We start from the raw sequence: 18,534 nt of genomic DNA, 5'->3' as shown, positions 1-18,534 counted from the left end.
TTTTTTATACCTCAATTGCTGATTTCCCCAAACAAAATATTTGGGCTTTTCCAATAAAGACTGTTGTAATATTTAAACGAGTTTCACAGAAACCTTGGAAGAGATAACTCAGAACGATGTGTTTTATCTTCGGGAGGCATGCATGAGAGTTATGGGTCTTAGCAATATCTCCTCTTAGTCCTCCCTGACCTGGCAAAGGATTAAAAACTGGTGCTACAGAAGTGGTCCCGCCTGAATAAAAATGTGATTTGCAGCCAGGGATGTGATACCTCTCAATTGTGGAACCTGCTGTGGCCATGGTTTGAACTACAAACGTGGCCATGGTACCCAGGGGCAAAGTCCAGAGCCCCTGCCTGTGACCTTTGTTGCTCAGGAGGACATGTGTTTGCAGCTGGACTGGTCTATGGCTGGGACTCGGCCCCACGACAGCACAGTCCCATCTGCAGCCAACTGTGGGTGAGTGGGGATGTGGGAGCAGCTATGCCGGCAGGCACAGGGCGGGTTCACAGGCGATTTGGGCAGGCAGAGTCCAGGGGCCTCGGTGGACTTTTCAGGCCTTAGTGCTCTCTCAGGGAACCAGGTACACAAGCGCTCCACGCAGGCACATCGGGGGGCGTGTAAGGGGGAGGGGTACCTGGGAGCCCCCCACAAGCCTCTCTGCTCCCTGTGGCGTTCTCTCGTGGTCTCACCTCTCCTGTGGTCATGCCTCCGCCTCTGAGTGAGGCCCCCTTGCAGCCCTGGCCGCTAGGCTCGGGGATACTCATCCATTTAACCTACAAGTGGTGATGTAGGGAACAGTATTTATACAACACGAGCGTGGCATGAACATGCATTTATCTATAACGTACATAGACGCATGTCTATATAACATTCTTCTTGTAGATTTGCTAAATGATTCTCAAGGCACGTGACTACTTACAACAGAAGGGTTAGCAAGAGGTGCACTTAACAATCACTTAAGTGGAGACGTCTCCTTTTGAGTAATCACCAACCTGGGGACCAGAGGAACTGAATTTAGAAAACATTCAAAAGCATCTGAAGCACAGACATCCAGTCAGTGCCTGTTCTGTTCTGCCGCCCCAAACCCTGCCCACAGAAATAAGTCCAGCCCAGAATAAGTGAAGAAAGTTTATTTGCTCCCGGGCAGCGGACACAGTAGGGTCTGAGAGTATCCCTGGGCGACTACAACTTGCCAGAAGGGTTTTAGAAGTTTATACAGAGGCCGATGTAACCCAAGGGGAGGGGAAACCCACATTCCGAACAGCTCGACCTTGGCCCGCACGACGTTGCTGGTCCACGTGGAACTTCGCAGCTTCTCAAGACTCCCTGCACTCCGAGAACAAAGCCTTGCTCATCTCTAACTTTGGAGGCCCGATAGCGGAGGCCCTGACATTGCCTCATTCACTTTTTATCCGCTCATGCACTTTCTCAACTGAGCTAATACTCCTTGGGATCATCTTTGCTAGTGATGAGTGTCCCTTCATTCAACGAGTGCCAGGAGGGGAGACTGGCTGTGAACAAGATATGCCAGCTCAGGTGCGTACTGCGCGTGGATTTAGGTGAGAACTTAAGTAATAAATCACTGCCACTACAGATGTTGTGAAGGAGAAGTTGGGGGCGGTGGGAGAGTAGCAACAGTGAAAACATGTTGGGGCCTCTCTGGTGTCTGCAGTGAACTGCAACCTCCCTCTGAAAACGCGAAAATGCGTTTGGCCGACAACACACCAGGGCTTCCTCCCAGAGGGCCTCTCCACTCTTCCTCTTCACAAGACCCCTTGAAGGCCGAGGGGCCTCCTCCTCTGCCCCCCACCCAGCCACTATAAGGACAGGACAAGTCTTTAGGCTTTTGCTGGCTGTAGCCATCCAGTGTGGCAGCGGATGGCACCCTTTGCTTCTCGAAGGAATGTGATGATTTTGTGTGGTTTACTTAGTAAAGGAGTCATCAACTTAGCATACAGCTGACACGTTTTTATAAGCTTTGAATTGAGGACCGGTGGTAACCATTAGGCTCGTTAGTAGGACTTTGCTCATCCTCATAACACTAAATTCTTGAAAGGTGCAACGTTTTCACAGCACATGCGTGCCCGGTCACTGACAGATCCGGCTCAGGTGCGGAGCGCAGGCACGCCCTGCCTGACCAGGGCAAGGCCTTCTGCCCGCCCCTCTTCCAATCCGCAGCTTTCCCACTTTAATCACCTGGGGACCTCGTTGGAAAGCAGGTTCCGACTTGCGGCTGGGGCCTCGGCGGGTCAGCGTGTGGCCGAGCGCCGCTGCTGTCCAGACTGTGGCCCGGGATGCTCAGCTGTCCTGCCAGCTGCGGCGAGTTGGTGAGTTGGATGCTGGCCTGCAGGTCGCTGGCCAGCTCCAGGGCTTGTTGGCCAGCCGTGTTGGCATGTTGGATGAGTGATTTTTGTTTAGGACTTTTGTTGTATTTGTACTGAATGGAGGCTGGGGTGGGGGAAATGTAAGGGTGAGAGGGGAGGGACTGCAGTTTTAAGGATTTAGCTTCATTGTAAATGTTGCTGATTAACTTCACTAGGGGTCCTGGAAGCTCACCCGGCAAAGCCCACAGAGCTGGAGTCAGGGCGGTTTTAAAGGCAGGCAGGGCACTGACCGGCTGGGCTCTGGAGCCACACCCGCCTCGATTTAAACCCCAATTGCAGCAAGGAATTTGAGACCTTGGGTGAGTGACGTTAGCCTTGCAGAGCTCCAGTTTTATCAGTAAAAGGAGAGTAAGACCTCTGAGAGTTTTGTGATGGTTGAGGTTATGCGTATTCAATCACTGAAGTTTCTGACAAACAGAAAACAAAGACTTTTACTTATAACATCAGGCTCTACTGTGTCACTGGCTGTGTCATTTCTGAGAAATATCAGAAATGGTTTTTGTAAAGTGAGGATAAGCCTAGATGTTCCTGGAAGTCTCTGCATCAGAATTGTTGGGATCGTCCTCAGTAGAGGGCCTTGGAAAAGCACAACTCTGCCCCCTCGCGGCTGGCAGCTCTTATTTCAGGTTGCTGGAAGAATCCATGGAAGGGCTGCCAAGACTTGACACCTTCCATGCCCCCAGGGATTGCTGACAGCAGCCTCCCTAAATTCTTTGCCTTAGTATATGATGCTTGGACCCACTTTTCCCTTCGTGCTCCTATTAATGATTTTATTAGTATGGTCACAAGTTTGATGACTACAGTACATTGATAACATAGCTGAATACAAATATTTTAAATAAGCAAATTCCATAAGTGTGGCAAATTTTAAAATGTCAACAGAGTGATCATGCATCTCCCATGCATTTGCCTCTGCACCCCAAACAGCACCACTTAGTCTGTGCTTGTCCCCGCTGGGCCCTGGGGTGTGCTCTGCCAGGCGGGGGCAGAGCTGTTGTGCCTTTCTGCAGACCCAGGGTTTCAGAAGCAACAGTGGAGTGCAGGCATTCCATGGAGGCAGCCCCAGGTCTGGCTTGGGGTTCTTGTAAAAATGCAACTACCACCTATTGCTTGTGTGGGCCCCTGGTCCCGGGGCTGGGGCCAGTACACAGGGTGAGTTGGCGTCCCTGGCCCCGGGGCTGCGGCCAGTACAGAGGGTGAGTTGGTGCCCTGGCCTGAGGGCTGGGGCGAGTACACAGGGTGAGTTCGTGCCCCTGCAGGAAGCTGGCAGGAAGCGTCTGTACTGCGTTCCCTCCCTGTGGGAATGTTAAAACTGAGATGCACAGTCTTCCAGCAAGCTGTCAGTAATATAGCTGGACGCGAGATGGGTTTCGTAGTACTTTTTTTCATCAAAGCTATTAACAGTCCAAGCAACAACGTGAATGCCTTTACTTGACCATTTCTTCAAGTAGTCCCTGGAGAAAGAGGGCAAACCAATGCTGTCAGAACAATGACCAGCGGCCCAGAATGTGTGCCTCATAGCAAGTGTTTGTGGAGTACCAGTAGTGCCCAGAAAGCAGCTCTTAACTGGCCTCGGCACTGTGATCACAAGCATCCCACAGCTCCCCCTAATGCACCCCCCCCCAGCTTCCCACATACTTCAGAGTTCAGAGGCTCATGAATGACACCCCAGCCCCCAAGTCATCTGGAGGCTGCACAGCCCAGTCCCACCAGTCTGTGGGCCCTGACTACGCTGCATTCCCTCTTTCTTTCTTGTATTGCAAGGTGATTTTCTTCCTATTACCTGAAAGAACCAGGCTCCCCCGGCACAACACGTTTGCACGTGTTTTCTTCTCACTTGGACCACCCCACCCTCCATGCCCACTCCCCACCCCCTTGGGAGCTCATCTTAGCTGTCTGCTTCCTTGGGGAGGTTCTCCCCCCACCCCTTTCCCCCGACTGGGCAGTTACACAGCCTAGTGAGAGGCTCTCTCCTATACAGCATTTATCTTAGTGATAATTTTGTATTCATTGTAGTTTTGTTTGATCAGCACCCGTCTCTGCCATTCAAATATAAACTACAAAAGGGCAGCCCCAAACTGTGTTGCTTTACCACTGTGTCTTCGGCTTACTCTAGTCCCCGGCATTACTACAGGCAGGCACCAAGGAGGAGCTGAGCTGAATACATGCATACCCAAAATAAAGTGGGAGTGACAACCATCACCAGCTGAAATACACAGCTCCAAAGTGCCAGCAGACACAGAGGGCTAGGGAATGGAATGTTTCTCGAATGTGCTGGAGCAGAGCTGGAAGGCGAGTTAGGCGGCCATGGGACGGCTCCCCATGGCTCTGCCCTCGATGCTCTGGTGGTTTCCCCAGGGAGCCAGGTACAAGGAAATGCAACCCCCTCTAGCTTCACAGTTGGGCAGACTTACTTTTTCTTTAAGTTGTACTAAAACCCAAGGATATTTGATCAACTTGTTTTGGGAACTGAAATATGCCAAACTCTTTCCTAAGAAACAAGAGACATTTGACTTAATAAAGGCGCAGTGGGCTTTGGGGCTCACAACTAGTCCAGGTCGTCCACTGTGACTCCTTCCTTTCAAAGATGAACATTCAGGAAATGTGTCAGGAGAAGGTCAAAACAAACAAAACCTCGTAACTTACGGGGATATAAAATCCTTTTGCATGAGAAAAGCTGAAACTCCACACAGGTACCACAAAATATTATGCAGGCTCCAGTCGAGCAAAATGTCCAACACCACAAATACAGAGTGTTTCCAGAAAGAGTCATAGCGTGGTTTCCCATCTCCTGTGTGGCTGAGGCTCCACGGTCTGTGAGTCAAAGCTGTCACGACATTCTGATCTATTTGTCTCATCTGAAAAGGAATTTCAGAAAATAACCATCACAGCTTAAGACCAGCATCTCTCATGAGATTTAGCCAATGAGCTCATGCTGACAAGGTGGTCAGAGCTGGTACCTGCCTCCTGGACCACTAAGTACGCTGTCGTAAGAATGGGGTGGACAGCAAGCATATAATATGTGGAGAAGGGGGAACAGGAGCTTCATAACTCTAGAGGAAATGCAATCCTCCTATCTTCCACATGAAAAAATTACTATCCAGGGTCAAATCTGAATCGTGTCCTGAGAATAGACTTTCAGCTGGACTGGCATTTAAATTCTGGTCAGATACACGTCACTGGAACTCAGAGTGGACTCATGGTCCTTTCAAGATGGGCTGGTCAGCTTCCAGAGAAAATGACTGGAAAAGCATTGTGGGGTGGTGCACAGTGAGCAGGAAATGAGGTGGGGGGCAAAGATGATGAGAAATGGGGAGATGAGGGCTCTGTGTACCTTGAGAGGTGCCACACGCTTGGAAGCCCTCGGAGGCCAAGAGAGTTTGGGAAGCGCTGGGCACTTGTCTGCAAGCTGGAGCCCCCCTCATGTCAGTGACAGCTCACAGCTGGGCAAGTGCCCGTCTTACCAGAAAGTCTGAGCTGTGCGCTGTGTGGGTCACTGCTGGAGAAGCTATAGCATCAACTCATTATTTTGGAAACTGAGCAATAAAGGGAAAAAGTAAAGCAAGCATTTATCTGCCTATCGGATAAATGAAAGACGAGCAGTTTCTTTTTACAGAAGTATTCTAGCTCCCATGAAAAGGAAAATGACAGAATTAAAAATAACCTGTTGCAGCCGCTTGAGTTTAAAAATAAACCAGAGCTGGCTGCTGGCATTAAGTGGTGCCTGGCAAATGGCACTGTGCGCCACCTAGTGGAAAAGTACACTCACACCTACAAGATCTCAAAAAAAAATCTTGCAAAAATAAATGAACCTGGGCCCTCCCGGGAGGCCAAGGGGGTTAAGCACAGCACTGCAAGCTGCTCCACCCCTGCCCTGCAGGTGACTCACATGGCGACCCACATGGCGCGGCAGACCTCTCCTGACCCGCCCGCTGCTCCCCTCAGCAGTGTACTTCCTCGATCTGCCTGTTCTGCTCCCCACTCTGTCTCTGGTGAAGCCTCTCGCCGCCCCTACACCTCTGGCCTTACCCCAGTTCTGTATGCATAAATACATAAATCTTAAATAAATAAATAAATAAATGAACCTAATATGATGAAGTGTTTGGTTCTCACTATCAATGTACAGGAAATGGAAAAGATTGTGCTAAACTGTATTGTGGTACGATTAACAAAACCCAGACTTGGGTAAAATTTACAAAACAGCCTGGTTTCTTCAATATAGACAAGTTAAGAAGAAAGGAGAGAACATACAGATCTTACAATTTAAAATTAAAACACAGTTCTTAATCAGTCCTGATTCAAATGAACACTGTAAGAGACAAAAACCATTTATGGTACTTCTGAGACAGATGACAAATTATACTAACTGGATATTTGATGAGTTTAAGGAATTATTGTCAATAGTTTCAGATGGGCTAACAGTATTGTGCTGGTGTTTTTTGTCCCTTATTTTTTTATTTTGTGTAGAACTGGGGTATAGACCAGAGGTGCCAGGGGTGAGAGAATTCACCAGAGACAGGGTGGGAAGTGGAACAGGTGGATCCACTGAAACACACTACAGAGGGAGCAGTGGGGAGACAGAAGAGGTCTGCTGAGCCATGTGGGTCACTCCCTGGCTGGGATCGGACTCAGTCTGTAATGGTCATAGTGCTGAGACTTAACCTCTAGGCCACCAGAGAGGCCCCTTTAGTCACTTTTTAAAGATACTTACTGCAATTTTTTCACCATGAAATGATATGAGGACGATTAGGATAAAAGGGCATGTGGGTGGAGCAAAGTAGACCACGGAGAAGGTCCTTGGTGTCACTATCGGCCTTAATGCATCATGAAAATTCTTCCTAAATTAGTTTTATTCCAAAGGGATTTTACTTAGTGAGATGCAGAACAATATAATTCTTACTGTCCTGGGGACATTTACCAAAGTTATCTGAGTAGGCCTATAAACAACATATGAGAAGCTAGAAAAGAATCTTGGGGTGTGAGTACATTCCCCTCTTGAATGTCCCTTGTTAATTTAAAAGAGGAATTTCTCTACTTATCCAGTTCGATTTAACGGGTATTATCTAAATCTTACTTAGCCCACTGCTATTACCACCAGCTGACATAACGTTGTACACAAGATAGCTGAGTTTTACCTTATAAATAACTTCTGGCAAGAAAGAGCAGACTATACTCTTATTGTATAGTTGAGGAAACTCCATATAAATTTTCTTTAGGGCATCAGTAGCCTGTAAAACAGATTCATGCATTTTAAAATCTATTAAAATACAATTATCCCAGCTAATAGCTACTATAAATTATAACACTTTCAAATAAATCATAAATTTGTAATATATGCAGATATTGAAAGGGATATTAGTGGATTCCATTATCCCTTGGGATACCTTTAAGTTCATGTCTGCTGCAGAAAAAAAAGTGAGGGGACTGCTGTTTCACTATTTTGCTGAGAAGTTCACCCCTTTTGTCATATTTTTGGAAGTATGGCAGATTGCAGGCCAGTGGCAACTGGAAACAAGACTTCAAAACAGTCTCTTTATACCTAGTGCAGTCACTGGGAACGTCCTTTCCTGCCCACAAGTCCATGACCCTCTGCCTTTCCCAGATGAAGCATAAGCCAACCAGCACGGGAGTACAGAGGCAGAATTTCTCAGCCCAGGGACAGAGAGGAAATGCCATCTACAACCAAGAGGAAGGCGGAAAAGCAAGGGACAGGAGGAGCTGGGAGAACCGAAGCTGCTCAGCTCTTCCCCAGGTGAACAATAGTTTCCTCGTGTGGAAGTCCAGCTAATAAATGAACAAGAAATGACAGCATATTTTTTGCAACCTTTAGTGAACAAACAGATTTGGCTGGTGAGCACGAATAGCAGAAACTAAAAATAACAAGAGTTGACCTGAATCGACCTTACTACATCACGATTCTTAAAAATTGGCCAATTTGTGGAAGCTCACACATACCTATACCAAATATAAGGTAAACTGCATTTCGAAAAAGAAAAAAAACACAGACCCTACTCATGTCAGGCTTCCCCTTTCCTAATGTAATGGAGTGTGAGAAACACAAAGTTGTTTTCTTGCTGAGTGAGCTAATAGGCACTGTGTGTAACTTCACCAAGGCTATTTGGTCTCAAGGATACAAGCTGATCAAGGTTAAGGTCACACTGTGGGAAGGGACAGAGCTTAGCCACGGTCTGCTGGTTTCCAAAGCTCATGGTCTTTGGCTTCTGTGCTTGACCATGTCCAATCTGCTGCCAAAGCTTGTTCCTTCAGGCAGCCATTTTGGTGCATCAGACCACTATGTTCTAGCGAGTATGCCCCAGATCGCCTGTGGGCACCCAACCAGAATGTTCAAATAGCTGTACTTAAAAAAAAAAAAAAAAAAAAGTGCTTCTTTTATCCTTGACTTATCCTAAGGCAGTGAATGTGACGGTCAGTGCTCTGATCCTCTTGCCATGGGTCCGGTCTGGGGCCTACATGAGACACGTAACCTGTCAGCCAGCCTCATCTGCTTTGTTTCCATTTTCTGAATCCTTTTCATAAGGTTACTTGAGTGGTCTGTTCAAGAAGTGCCTTTTTATTGATAACTTATTACCTTTTATAAATGCGTCATGCAAGTAAGGAAACCTGACATCAATTTTGTGTGCCAGCTAAGAATGTAAAGAGTTGTTGAAAGGTTTATTAAAGGTTAAAAATACCTTATACCATAATTACACTGTCCTTAACGATGTGGGTTTGTGTATTGCACCCTTCTATTTAGCTGATATATATTAGGTGTAAAAATAACTTAAGAATAAACAAAAAATATAGTAAAATTTAGAAATGGCTTAAAGTTCAATGTCTTAAAGAAGTGAACTGTGTGTGATATAAACTGTACCATATTTGCATGGCCTTTGACATCAAAGAAGATTGTGAGGTTATGGATTAGGCACTCTGCAACGGCTTCCTTCAGGGTGGGGATCTTTTCATCAGGGAAGTCATTCCTACAAGAGAGGGAAAAGGAATAGCACATGGTAGGAAAAAAGAAAAATATGAAAGTTTAGTGGAACAGACACTGGGCAAATGTCTCCCAATCAAAAGGAAAGTGTTTCCCCACCCTTAATCATACAAAAATGTTTTCCGAACCAAAGTGATTTCCTTCCTTCAGCCATAGCAAAGTCCAAGGATAACTCACTATACTCACTTGAACTGAATTACAGGTATTCCTGAGAAAGAGAACAGCAACAACAATAATCCAGTAATTTTTAGGAAATAACTAGATTTCTATTGAATTAATGTAAATTAGTCACACTGTTCACAAAGGTTAGACAGAGTACATGCCACTTCCAGAGAGGCAGAGACTCCATTTAAGATTGTAATTGCCCGTATAGAACCCTGTATGAAAGAAAGTTCTCAGAATACATAAATCTGTTAATTGTACAGTATATTTGTTTTAAGTGCAACTTTAAAATAAATAATTTGAAAACATGATTTTTGGATAAGGAAAAGGTAAGTAAAAAGTCAGCTTTAGGACCTTTAAAAAAAAAAGAGAATTTAAGGCAAATCCTTCCACCATCCTACTCAATGTCTATTTCCTGGGAGAGAGAAGAAATGTTAACTGCTAACTCCCTGGCCAGTCTTAGCCCCCACACCCGCCTCTCAGGACGCGCGTCTCACCACAGTGAACGTGCTTGTAGAGAACGCACCCTTTCCTTCGTGGGTCCCCACCCACAAGCCTTCCCCTGGTGTCCCAGCAAAGAAAGCACCTCTGCTCTCACTGCGGGACAAGACCAGTGTTCAAGACATAAAGACATAGGCTGCCTGACATCAGGACTCCAACAGATTTTTTAAAAGATATATTTATTTATCCATACAGAACTAGGGTACAGGCCAGAGATTTGGGGGGTGAGAAAGGATTCCACAGAGACAGAGTCAGGAGCACAACAGACAGATCCACTGAAATACACTGCTGAGGGGAGCAGCAGGCCAGTCAGGAGTGGTCTGCTGCGCCATGTGGGTCACTCTGGCCGAAGATCAAACTCGTGCTGCAGTGGCAGCAATAGCTTCACAGAGCTGTGCTTTAACCCGTTGCACCACCAGCGAGGGCCCTCCTACAGGATTTTTAAGGGTGATCCAGACCCCTATGCACTTTTTGCTTTAAGTGTTGACTTTGAGCCTGACATCTTATTAGCAGCAATGTCACTGTGATATTAAAACCTGCCTTTCTTTGTTGTCTAGAACAATGACATAGTTGATGATAGTAAAAAGCACTTCCAGCAACATAGACTCAGAACTTCCAAGTGTAGCAAAGTTTTTTCCAGGCTAAGCTACGATTTCCTCTGGCTGGCTTTTCTTTTAGAGCCCAGGAAAACAGAGACTCAATTTTCTCTGGGAGGGTCAAGTATAGGCGATCCACCATGGTCGGGAGAAGGGATGAGGCACGATTCACAGTGAGCACACTTTTCTCAGTATTACAAAGAGGAGAGAGATTTAAATAACCACATTCCAAGGAAGATTATCCAGTACTAACTCCAGTGTTTACAGTTGGGTTCACTGGTGACAAACATGTGCGAAACACTAAATTAAAAGAACTCATAGTCTTGAGTTGTTCATTCCCTGGGGGAACATCTAGCATATAGTGTTTGCGCCCCGGATCTTGGAAACCCTTTCGGGTGGGACGCCTTATAAGACTGGCTCTGACACCGATGCACATACACACAAATCCTCTGGAAGTTACTATTTCAAACTATGCCAGGAGGGGATGAAATCAGACACCAACAAGGACTTTTACTCCTGCATGGCCAAGACATGCTGGGAGCAGCCAGAACAGCGTGACAGAGCAGACATTTCTCTGGACTGGAAATGGACCTGTCTAGGTTCTGGCCCTTGTCCCTTCATGGAATATTTGCTCTAGTAAGTCACTTAATTTTTCTGAGCTTACCTCTAAGGGTAGGAGTGACATGACAGGCAGCCTCTAAGACAGTAGGCACGTACGTTTATTATTCCATTTAAATAAAACATTCAGTTCCCCAGTTACACTAACCACGTTTCAAGTGGCCGCCAGAGTGGCTAGCGCATGTATTCTTACAATCACTGCAGGAAGTTCTTTTGGACAATGCTGTTCTAGATGATTTCTAGGATACTTTCTATTTCTAGGATTTGCTGATTCCTCAAAAGTCTGTTACAAGGACCTGAAGAGTTAAAAGGGCTACGTTCAAGGTGATATTATTGAAGATTTTAAAGAACGCATCATGTGTTTCCTTTGAGATAACTGACATGCAACCTGTTAGTTTCAGGCGTGCAGCACAATGGCTTCTATTTGTCCATACTTTGTGGTGATCACCATAACGCTCAGCATCCATCCCCACATCTAGCTACAAACCTTTTTCTTGTGATGCTAACTTTTAAGTGCTAGTTGTAGTAATTTACATACATTGCAGTATTGTTAACTAGCTGTGTGTGACATCCCCACATCTTTATTTTATAACTTTGTACCCTTTGAACAACTTCACCCACTTTGCCCCCAACCCCAGGCCCTATAACTTGTCTCTTGGAGCAAGGGAAGGCAAAGAAGACTGACGAGTGAATCTGTGCAATTGCTTTTAGCCTTATGATTCTATTATTTACATGACCACAGAAAGTAAGTGTCATGCCTGTGACTACGCAGAGCATTGTTTTGGGAATGATTCTGAGGCCAAATGTGGCCTCACCGGAAAAAGGTGAAAAACACCCACGCCATGTTTCTGTGGTTCCTGGCTCCTGCTCAGTACCTGGGAAACCTGCATCCCATTTGAAACAAAACACCACAAAGCAATTCTCCTGGGGCAGAAGATGCGTGAGAGCCGCTGCATTGCTGGGCCCACCAACAAGAGCTGGAAAGTCTGCTCATGTGACACAACAGCAGCCACTTACCTTAACCTGTGATTCGCTGCAGGATTGAGTTTCCTAATTTGTTCAAATGTCAAATCGCACAGCCGGCCGGTGCCGTCGGTCGTCCTGTCCACCGTGTTATCGTGCATCAGGACAGGGATCCCGTCGGATGTAAACTCAATGTCCAGCTCCACGCCTGCAGCCCCATTCTTAGCTGCCTTAACAAAAGCATCCGTAATGTTAATGTCAAATGGCCACAGTGTCGTTTCGCAGCCTCCAACCCTCACGATGCGCCACAGGGCCATGGCGGGCTAAGTGGACAACCGCTCTAGGCCCCTCCCTGCCCGAACGGCAGGTCAGTCTCCGTCTAGCCGTTCTGCAACTTCTGCACTCTTAGTGACAGCTGAGACAGGAAATGAATGGTTTCTTGGGTTTCCTCAATCATATGGGCGACTCATGCTCACAATTGCAAAGATGTCAACATTTCTACTGTTTGTACTCTGGTACAGTATCTCTGAAGACTACTGTTTGCTGATACTGAGCTACTCTGGCATAAACAAGATGAGTCAGGCTTTTGTTGGTTCAACTCCACCCTCTGCAGCAGACACCATATCTGCTTTTAGGGGCCACGACATTTGTGAGCAGTGCTGGATGCTGGCCATGAAGCTGGCAAGCTTGATGGGGTATACTAGGATTTACCTAGGAAATGTAAATGAATGTAAGTTCTATGGGTCCTGCTTTTCTGACATACAAATTTTTTTTTTTTTTTGGCTTCTTTGTCACAATGGAGATATGAAAAGCACATGATGAAGACTTTAACCTAATTTTTAAAAAATTATGTCAACAGGCCCTCCCTGCTGGAACAACAGGTTAAGGCGCAGCACTGCAAGCTGGCTGCAGCTGTTTCAGTGTGAGTTTGATCCCCATCTTGGAGGTGACTCACATGGCGCAGCAGACCTCTCCTGACCCGCCTGCTACTCCCCTCAGCAGTGTGTTTCAGTAGATCTGCCTGTTCTGCTCTCCACTCTGTCTCTGGGGAATCCTCTCAGCCCTGCACCTCTGGCTGTTCTGAATGCATAAATAAATAAATCTTTACAAAACAAGTAAGTAAATAAGTTATATGTCACATACACTGCAAACATACATAAAAGTGTATAGCAAAAAAGTCTTGAGAGGTGTTAACATTTTGCTGCATTTGCTTTAATTTCTTGCTGCCCTAAAACATAGCAGCTATCAATTGAGACAGCTCTATTTCTCAAGCACTAGTCTAAGTGTCTTAAGTATATTAACCCATGTGACCCTCACAACCCTGTGCAAGGTAATATTTCATTTTCAAATGAGGAAATTGAGGTAAAGTATGGTGAGGAAATTGAGATAAAGTATGGTGAAGAAACTTGCTCTGGTTTACACAAACTAGGAGGTAGTAGAGACGGAACTCAGTTACCACAGTTGTCTTAGCCACACCACAGGCACAGTGATCTCTCCCTTTGTCCTCTCCAGCGCCAACTCTCCATCTCTCACGTCCACTTATGGGTCTTTATATATTTACTCTACACTCAAGTACTTATTCACAGCATACAGCACTGGTCTTGTGCTTTATTTTTTGAGCAAAGATCTATTTATTTTTGCATACAAGAGCTGGGGTACAGGCCAGAAGTGTGGGGGGTGAGAGGACTCACCAGAGACAGAGTGGGGAGCAGAACAGGCAGAACTGCTGAGGGGAGCAGTGGGTTAGACAGGAGAGGTCTGCTGTGCCATGTGGGTCACCTCCCTGGCCGGGGATTGAACCTGTGCTGCGGAGGCTATGAACAGTCCCACAGACTGTACTTCAGCCTGTTGCTGGAGCAACGGGAGGGCTCCCATCAGGGAGGGCTCTGGCCTAGTGCTTTGAAAGCAGTCAATAAATACAGGTAAATACAAGCCATTGTTATTCAATAAATACAAGTAAATACAAGCCATTGTTATTCATTGACTTCTTTTCAAATATTTGTAATTGTAATTATAGTCAAATTTACCATATTTCTAACTTAAATACATTCTTATTTAAATTTTAAAAGCTATATAGCTACATTTCCTTCTGAGCTGAAATCTATGAATGGCGCATATATGTCCCAAGATGTCCTCCCCTAAAAATCCCAATTCTATCAGTTACTGGCTGGGTAATCTAGTTACTTTTCCTATGCAAGCCGCAGTTCTATCTACTTTTTTTTTTTTTTAAAGATTTATTTATTTATTCATATAGAACTGGGGTACAGGCCAGAGATGTGGAGGGTGAGAGGATTCACCAGAGACAGAGTGGGGAGCAGAACAGGCAGATCGACGAAGTACACTGCTGAGGGGAGCAGCGGGCGGGTCAGGAGATGTCTGCCGCGCCATGTGGTCACCTCCGGGGCAGGCGGGAATCGAACTCATGAGGAAGTGGCTTTTAGATTCTCAGTGCGGTGCTTTAACCCGCTGCGCCACCGGGGAGGGCCAGTTCTATCTACTTTTAAGATGATACTTTAAAGGACGCTCCTAAGAGTTGTAAGGATTCAGCAACACTACTGTAAATCACCTGGCTGGCGTTCAAGAAAATGCCACTGTGACTTGAAAATCACTGATGCTTCAGTTAAAAAAAAGTCATTACAATAATGTTTATATATATACTGGTTGTAACATTTATCTTTTTATAAGATTAAAAGGCCTATCTCTTATAAGTTATTATTATTATTATTTTGCATAGAAGAACTGGGGTGCAGGTCAGACAGAGGATGAGAGGATTCACTAGAGACAGAGTTGGGAGCAGAACCGGTGAGTCCACTGAAATATACTGCTGAGGGGAGCAGAGGACAAAACAAGAGAGGTCTGCTGCACCACATGGGTCAGCTCTCTGGCCAGGGGTGGAACTCTGACCTCAGCAGTGGCTATGTTGAAACTTAACCCCTAGGCCAACACAGTTAAAGTCAGAATAAGCTGCTGACTTATAAGGTATAAGGTACATCAACATGGGCCCTATATTCTACAACACAGATAAAGATGACATTGTCGGTACCCACAGTGCATCTCTTTCATTGTGACACAGATATATCCTTATTCCTTGGGACCAGCACTACAATTATATTCAATTATACTTTTACTCATTAGAACCTACTTTACTTGGCTGCAACAATGGTGAGACACAGTATTTTAGCAAAAGCGCCAGAATTAATGAGCTAACCTACTTGACTTTTCTAAGTTTATTATGGTCCAAAACAAAAGCCCTGGACTGGAGTTCCTTAAACCAGCTCTAGTAATGTCTGAATTCAACTTTCTTTTGTTATTCTGGTTTCAGAGTCAAAAAATAACCCCCTGATTCTAAATCACAAGTACATACTTCATATGTACTTTTCATTTATTTAAAGAATTTCTTTAAATAGTATTTTCCTTCTAAATATAAAAAGTTCACATAAACTTTTTTACATACATTTGGTAGTTTTATTTGAAGTGTTAGAAACTACAGCAGTTGTTCAGTAGCTGAACAGTTTATATAGTTGATAGAAATCACATCAGTGGTTGCCTTGGGGCAGAGGTGGATGTGCTGATTCCATAGCACAAAAAAGAACTTTTTGGGCTGATGGAAGTGGATTGAGTGTTGGTGACCCCAGTGTATATTTTCATCCAAACTGAAAAGGGACGGTGGGCACAGTTTCATTCTTGTCATTGTTTTAACAGTGTAGCTGTGTTTGAAATACGCTCACTGCGCATCACTGAACCTCCTCTATATTTTATAATTGACCAGAAATTCTATCACTGTGAGAATATCTTCCCTGATTTCTTACATAGAAATGTTTATGAATATAAATTATGAGTAACAGCCATATAAAGGGAGAAAGATCAGGACAAAAAACAAAACTTCCATGAAAGTCAATTATATATTTCTTTTGAAGTCTGTATTCAGGAGCTAAAAAGTTCATTGACAATGACCTTATCAAACAAACTACATCACTACATCTCTCTTCCTCTGAAGAGAGGTAATCAGCTTTGTACAATGTTTGTTATCGCTACACATAATATAGGCACGCTCAGCCAAAACACATGAATGGAATCTTGTAACACAACAGGATGTGAAACACTGTGTATTTCATACTCCTACTTCCTTACTTAGTATGATTTCTATCCAATCAAACTTGTTCTGGGCCAGACCATTAGTAAGTGCTTACGGATGCCTTCTGTGCTAATTGAGTTCTACTTTAAGGCATCTTCCATAAAGGTTAGGCTGAAATGGAAGCCAATGACAGTTACTTGCCCCCCCCCATAAAGATATCAGTAATCAAACATCTTTCTTTTCATACAATTCCATCTCCTACATAGCTATGTTACTTCATCCAACTTCTCTGAGTTTAAGTGTAAATACATTCTTCTATTACTTTAGATTTATTTTTAAACAGGTTAGATAAGTAGCTCTATATCCCTTCTACTGTAAAGAACCAAGGGGATTAAAAGAGAAGTTTGACTTAGTTTATAAATACAGGTATCCTGTATTCTGTTAAAGAATGGCTGTATGCCTGACCCTCTTCCTTCTTCACACTTAAAATGTTTGCCTTTACACAAATGACTTGAAAGAAGTCATCTTCGGATTCCTGGTTTAGAGATTACACTTGTGGATTTTTACCATGGGCCAAGCATTTTATATGGACTACCTCAGTGATCACAGCCCATTAGGGAGATACCAACATTATTTCTACTTTCCAGTGGAAAACTGTGGGACTAGAGTGAGGACACTAGTAGCAACCTAGTGCCCTAGGTTGCTTTGTTTGCCACATCATGGTCATGACTGTCTGGGACACAGAGCTACTTAAGTAACTTGCTCATTACCCAAGACTGTCTATCCCCAGCTGAGAGCACAGAGGTCAGTCCAAGCTAGAGTATATCCTAGTCTATGACAAAGTGCAGGTAGGCTGGAATCAGAAGGTGGAATTTCTGAAAGAGCTATGTGTATTTGAGTCAGTTTTCCTGTCCAGTTAATGCTAAAATAATGTCTCAAAGTAATGAGAAGATAGCATTTTCACATATGCATGCAAAATTGCAATGCCTCTTACACAGCAAGCTGTCATTATTATGAAGTTAGGAAGCTGCCACGAGAACTGGGAGGAATCTGGAGTCTCAGGCAAACCTTGTAAAAAGAAGAGGCAGAAACTGATCAGGAGTCCTACGGTCAGGGCTGGCTGGGCTGAATGTGTGTGTTTGGAGAGAAAGAAGATAAAGAGGCCACTTGGATAGTCTGGAAGACAAGCAAAGCCAGCAGCTGTGAAGGTGATTCATTGAGGATAAACTCAACCAGTGACCAAGACTCTACTTAACCTGGTTACGTTTCCAGCTTCACTTACACCCCAGTCTATGTTTCCTTCCATTATGTCAGCTCTCACAGGGACTGAGCATTTTACCATCACTCCTACACCTCAGGATCTTTGCACTTGCTCTGCCCTCCCTGGAATACTTCTCCCCCAGATCTATGGCTGGTTTCTCATCCTCTGATTTCGGTTTAAAAGTCATCTCTGCCTACATCTAAAACACCCCAGCTCCACCATCCAGTCATTTTTCAGCCCCATTATCCTATGTTTTCATTGCACCGTATGCTCTTTACGTTTCCTTGCTTGACATGGGCCTCTCCTAGGCCAATGCTAACTCTGTGAACGCAGGGAAGCTTTCAGTCATCTTCATGACTGTCTCCAGCGTCTGCGCATAATGAATATGTAAATATTTGCTATGTTCTATAAATACCTGAAATTGGGAGATTTTCCAGACTTCAGAGGGCTCGAAGGCCACTTGAAGGTATCTACCGTGGGCGAAGGGGGAACTGGGAAGACTATCACGAGGAAACTGGGGTCCTTCCAAAGGACAAGCAGAAGTTCCAGCCCGGAGGCTGGAGGGTCGCCAGGCCTGGGGGGGCTCACCTGCCGAATGGCCGCCAGCGTGTTCTCGGGCGCGTCGTGGCTGCCGCCGCGGTGGGCGATAGCGGCAACGCGGTCTCGGGGCTTGAGCACCTGCAGGGCCCTGCGGGAGGGCACTGGCTCGAAGCTGAAGAGGCGCAGCAGCAGGTAGAGGCTGCTGGTGAAGAGGCAGGCATTGAAGGGGCTGCGCGTCACCACCAGCAGCAGCAGCAACAGGAAGGAGAAAGGACCCAGGAGGCCCCCGTGGTCCTCCAACACCCACATGCCGGCGCCCGCACCGGCACGAGCGGGGGTCCCGGGCCCGCCGGGCTCCCCGGGCAGGAGATCGAGAGGCAAGGGTGAGAGCCCAAGGCGCTCCCCGAAGCGGGCGCCCTCTGAGCGGACCGGCGCCGCACAAT

At 45.5% G+C, this 18,534-nt stretch overlaps 1 protein-coding gene across 1 annotated transcript; it reads right to left on the bottom strand.

Annotated features, from left to right (window-relative positions):
* Positions 1-3,133: 3,133 nt before the first annotated feature.
* Positions 3,134-18,534, bottom strand: GDE1 (glycerophosphodiester phosphodiesterase 1). The gene is made up of 6 exons (XM_004692094.2): positions 18,140-18,534; positions 12,270-12,445; positions 9,256-9,361; positions 7,520-7,612; positions 5,031-5,242; positions 3,134-3,838 (listed from the first exon to the last, which is right to left on the bottom strand). The coding sequence occupies exons 1-6, from the start codon at positions 18,398-18,400 to the stop codon at positions 3,691-3,693; spliced, it is 996 nt and encodes a 331-aa protein (XP_004692151.1). The 5' UTR covers positions 18,401-18,534; the 3' UTR covers positions 3,134-3,690.

The sequence above is a fragment of the Condylura cristata genome, unplaced genomic scaffold (assembly GCF_000260355.1).
Source record: "Condylura cristata isolate star-nosed mole 26May11 unplaced genomic scaffold, ConCri1.0 scaffold00032, whole genome shotgun sequence".
Classification (NCBI taxonomy): domain Eukaryota; kingdom Metazoa; phylum Chordata; class Mammalia; order Eulipotyphla; family Talpidae; genus Condylura; species Condylura cristata.
The sequence above is the reverse complement of the archived record's forward strand: the minus strand, read 5'-3'. Positions and strand labels throughout refer to the sequence as shown.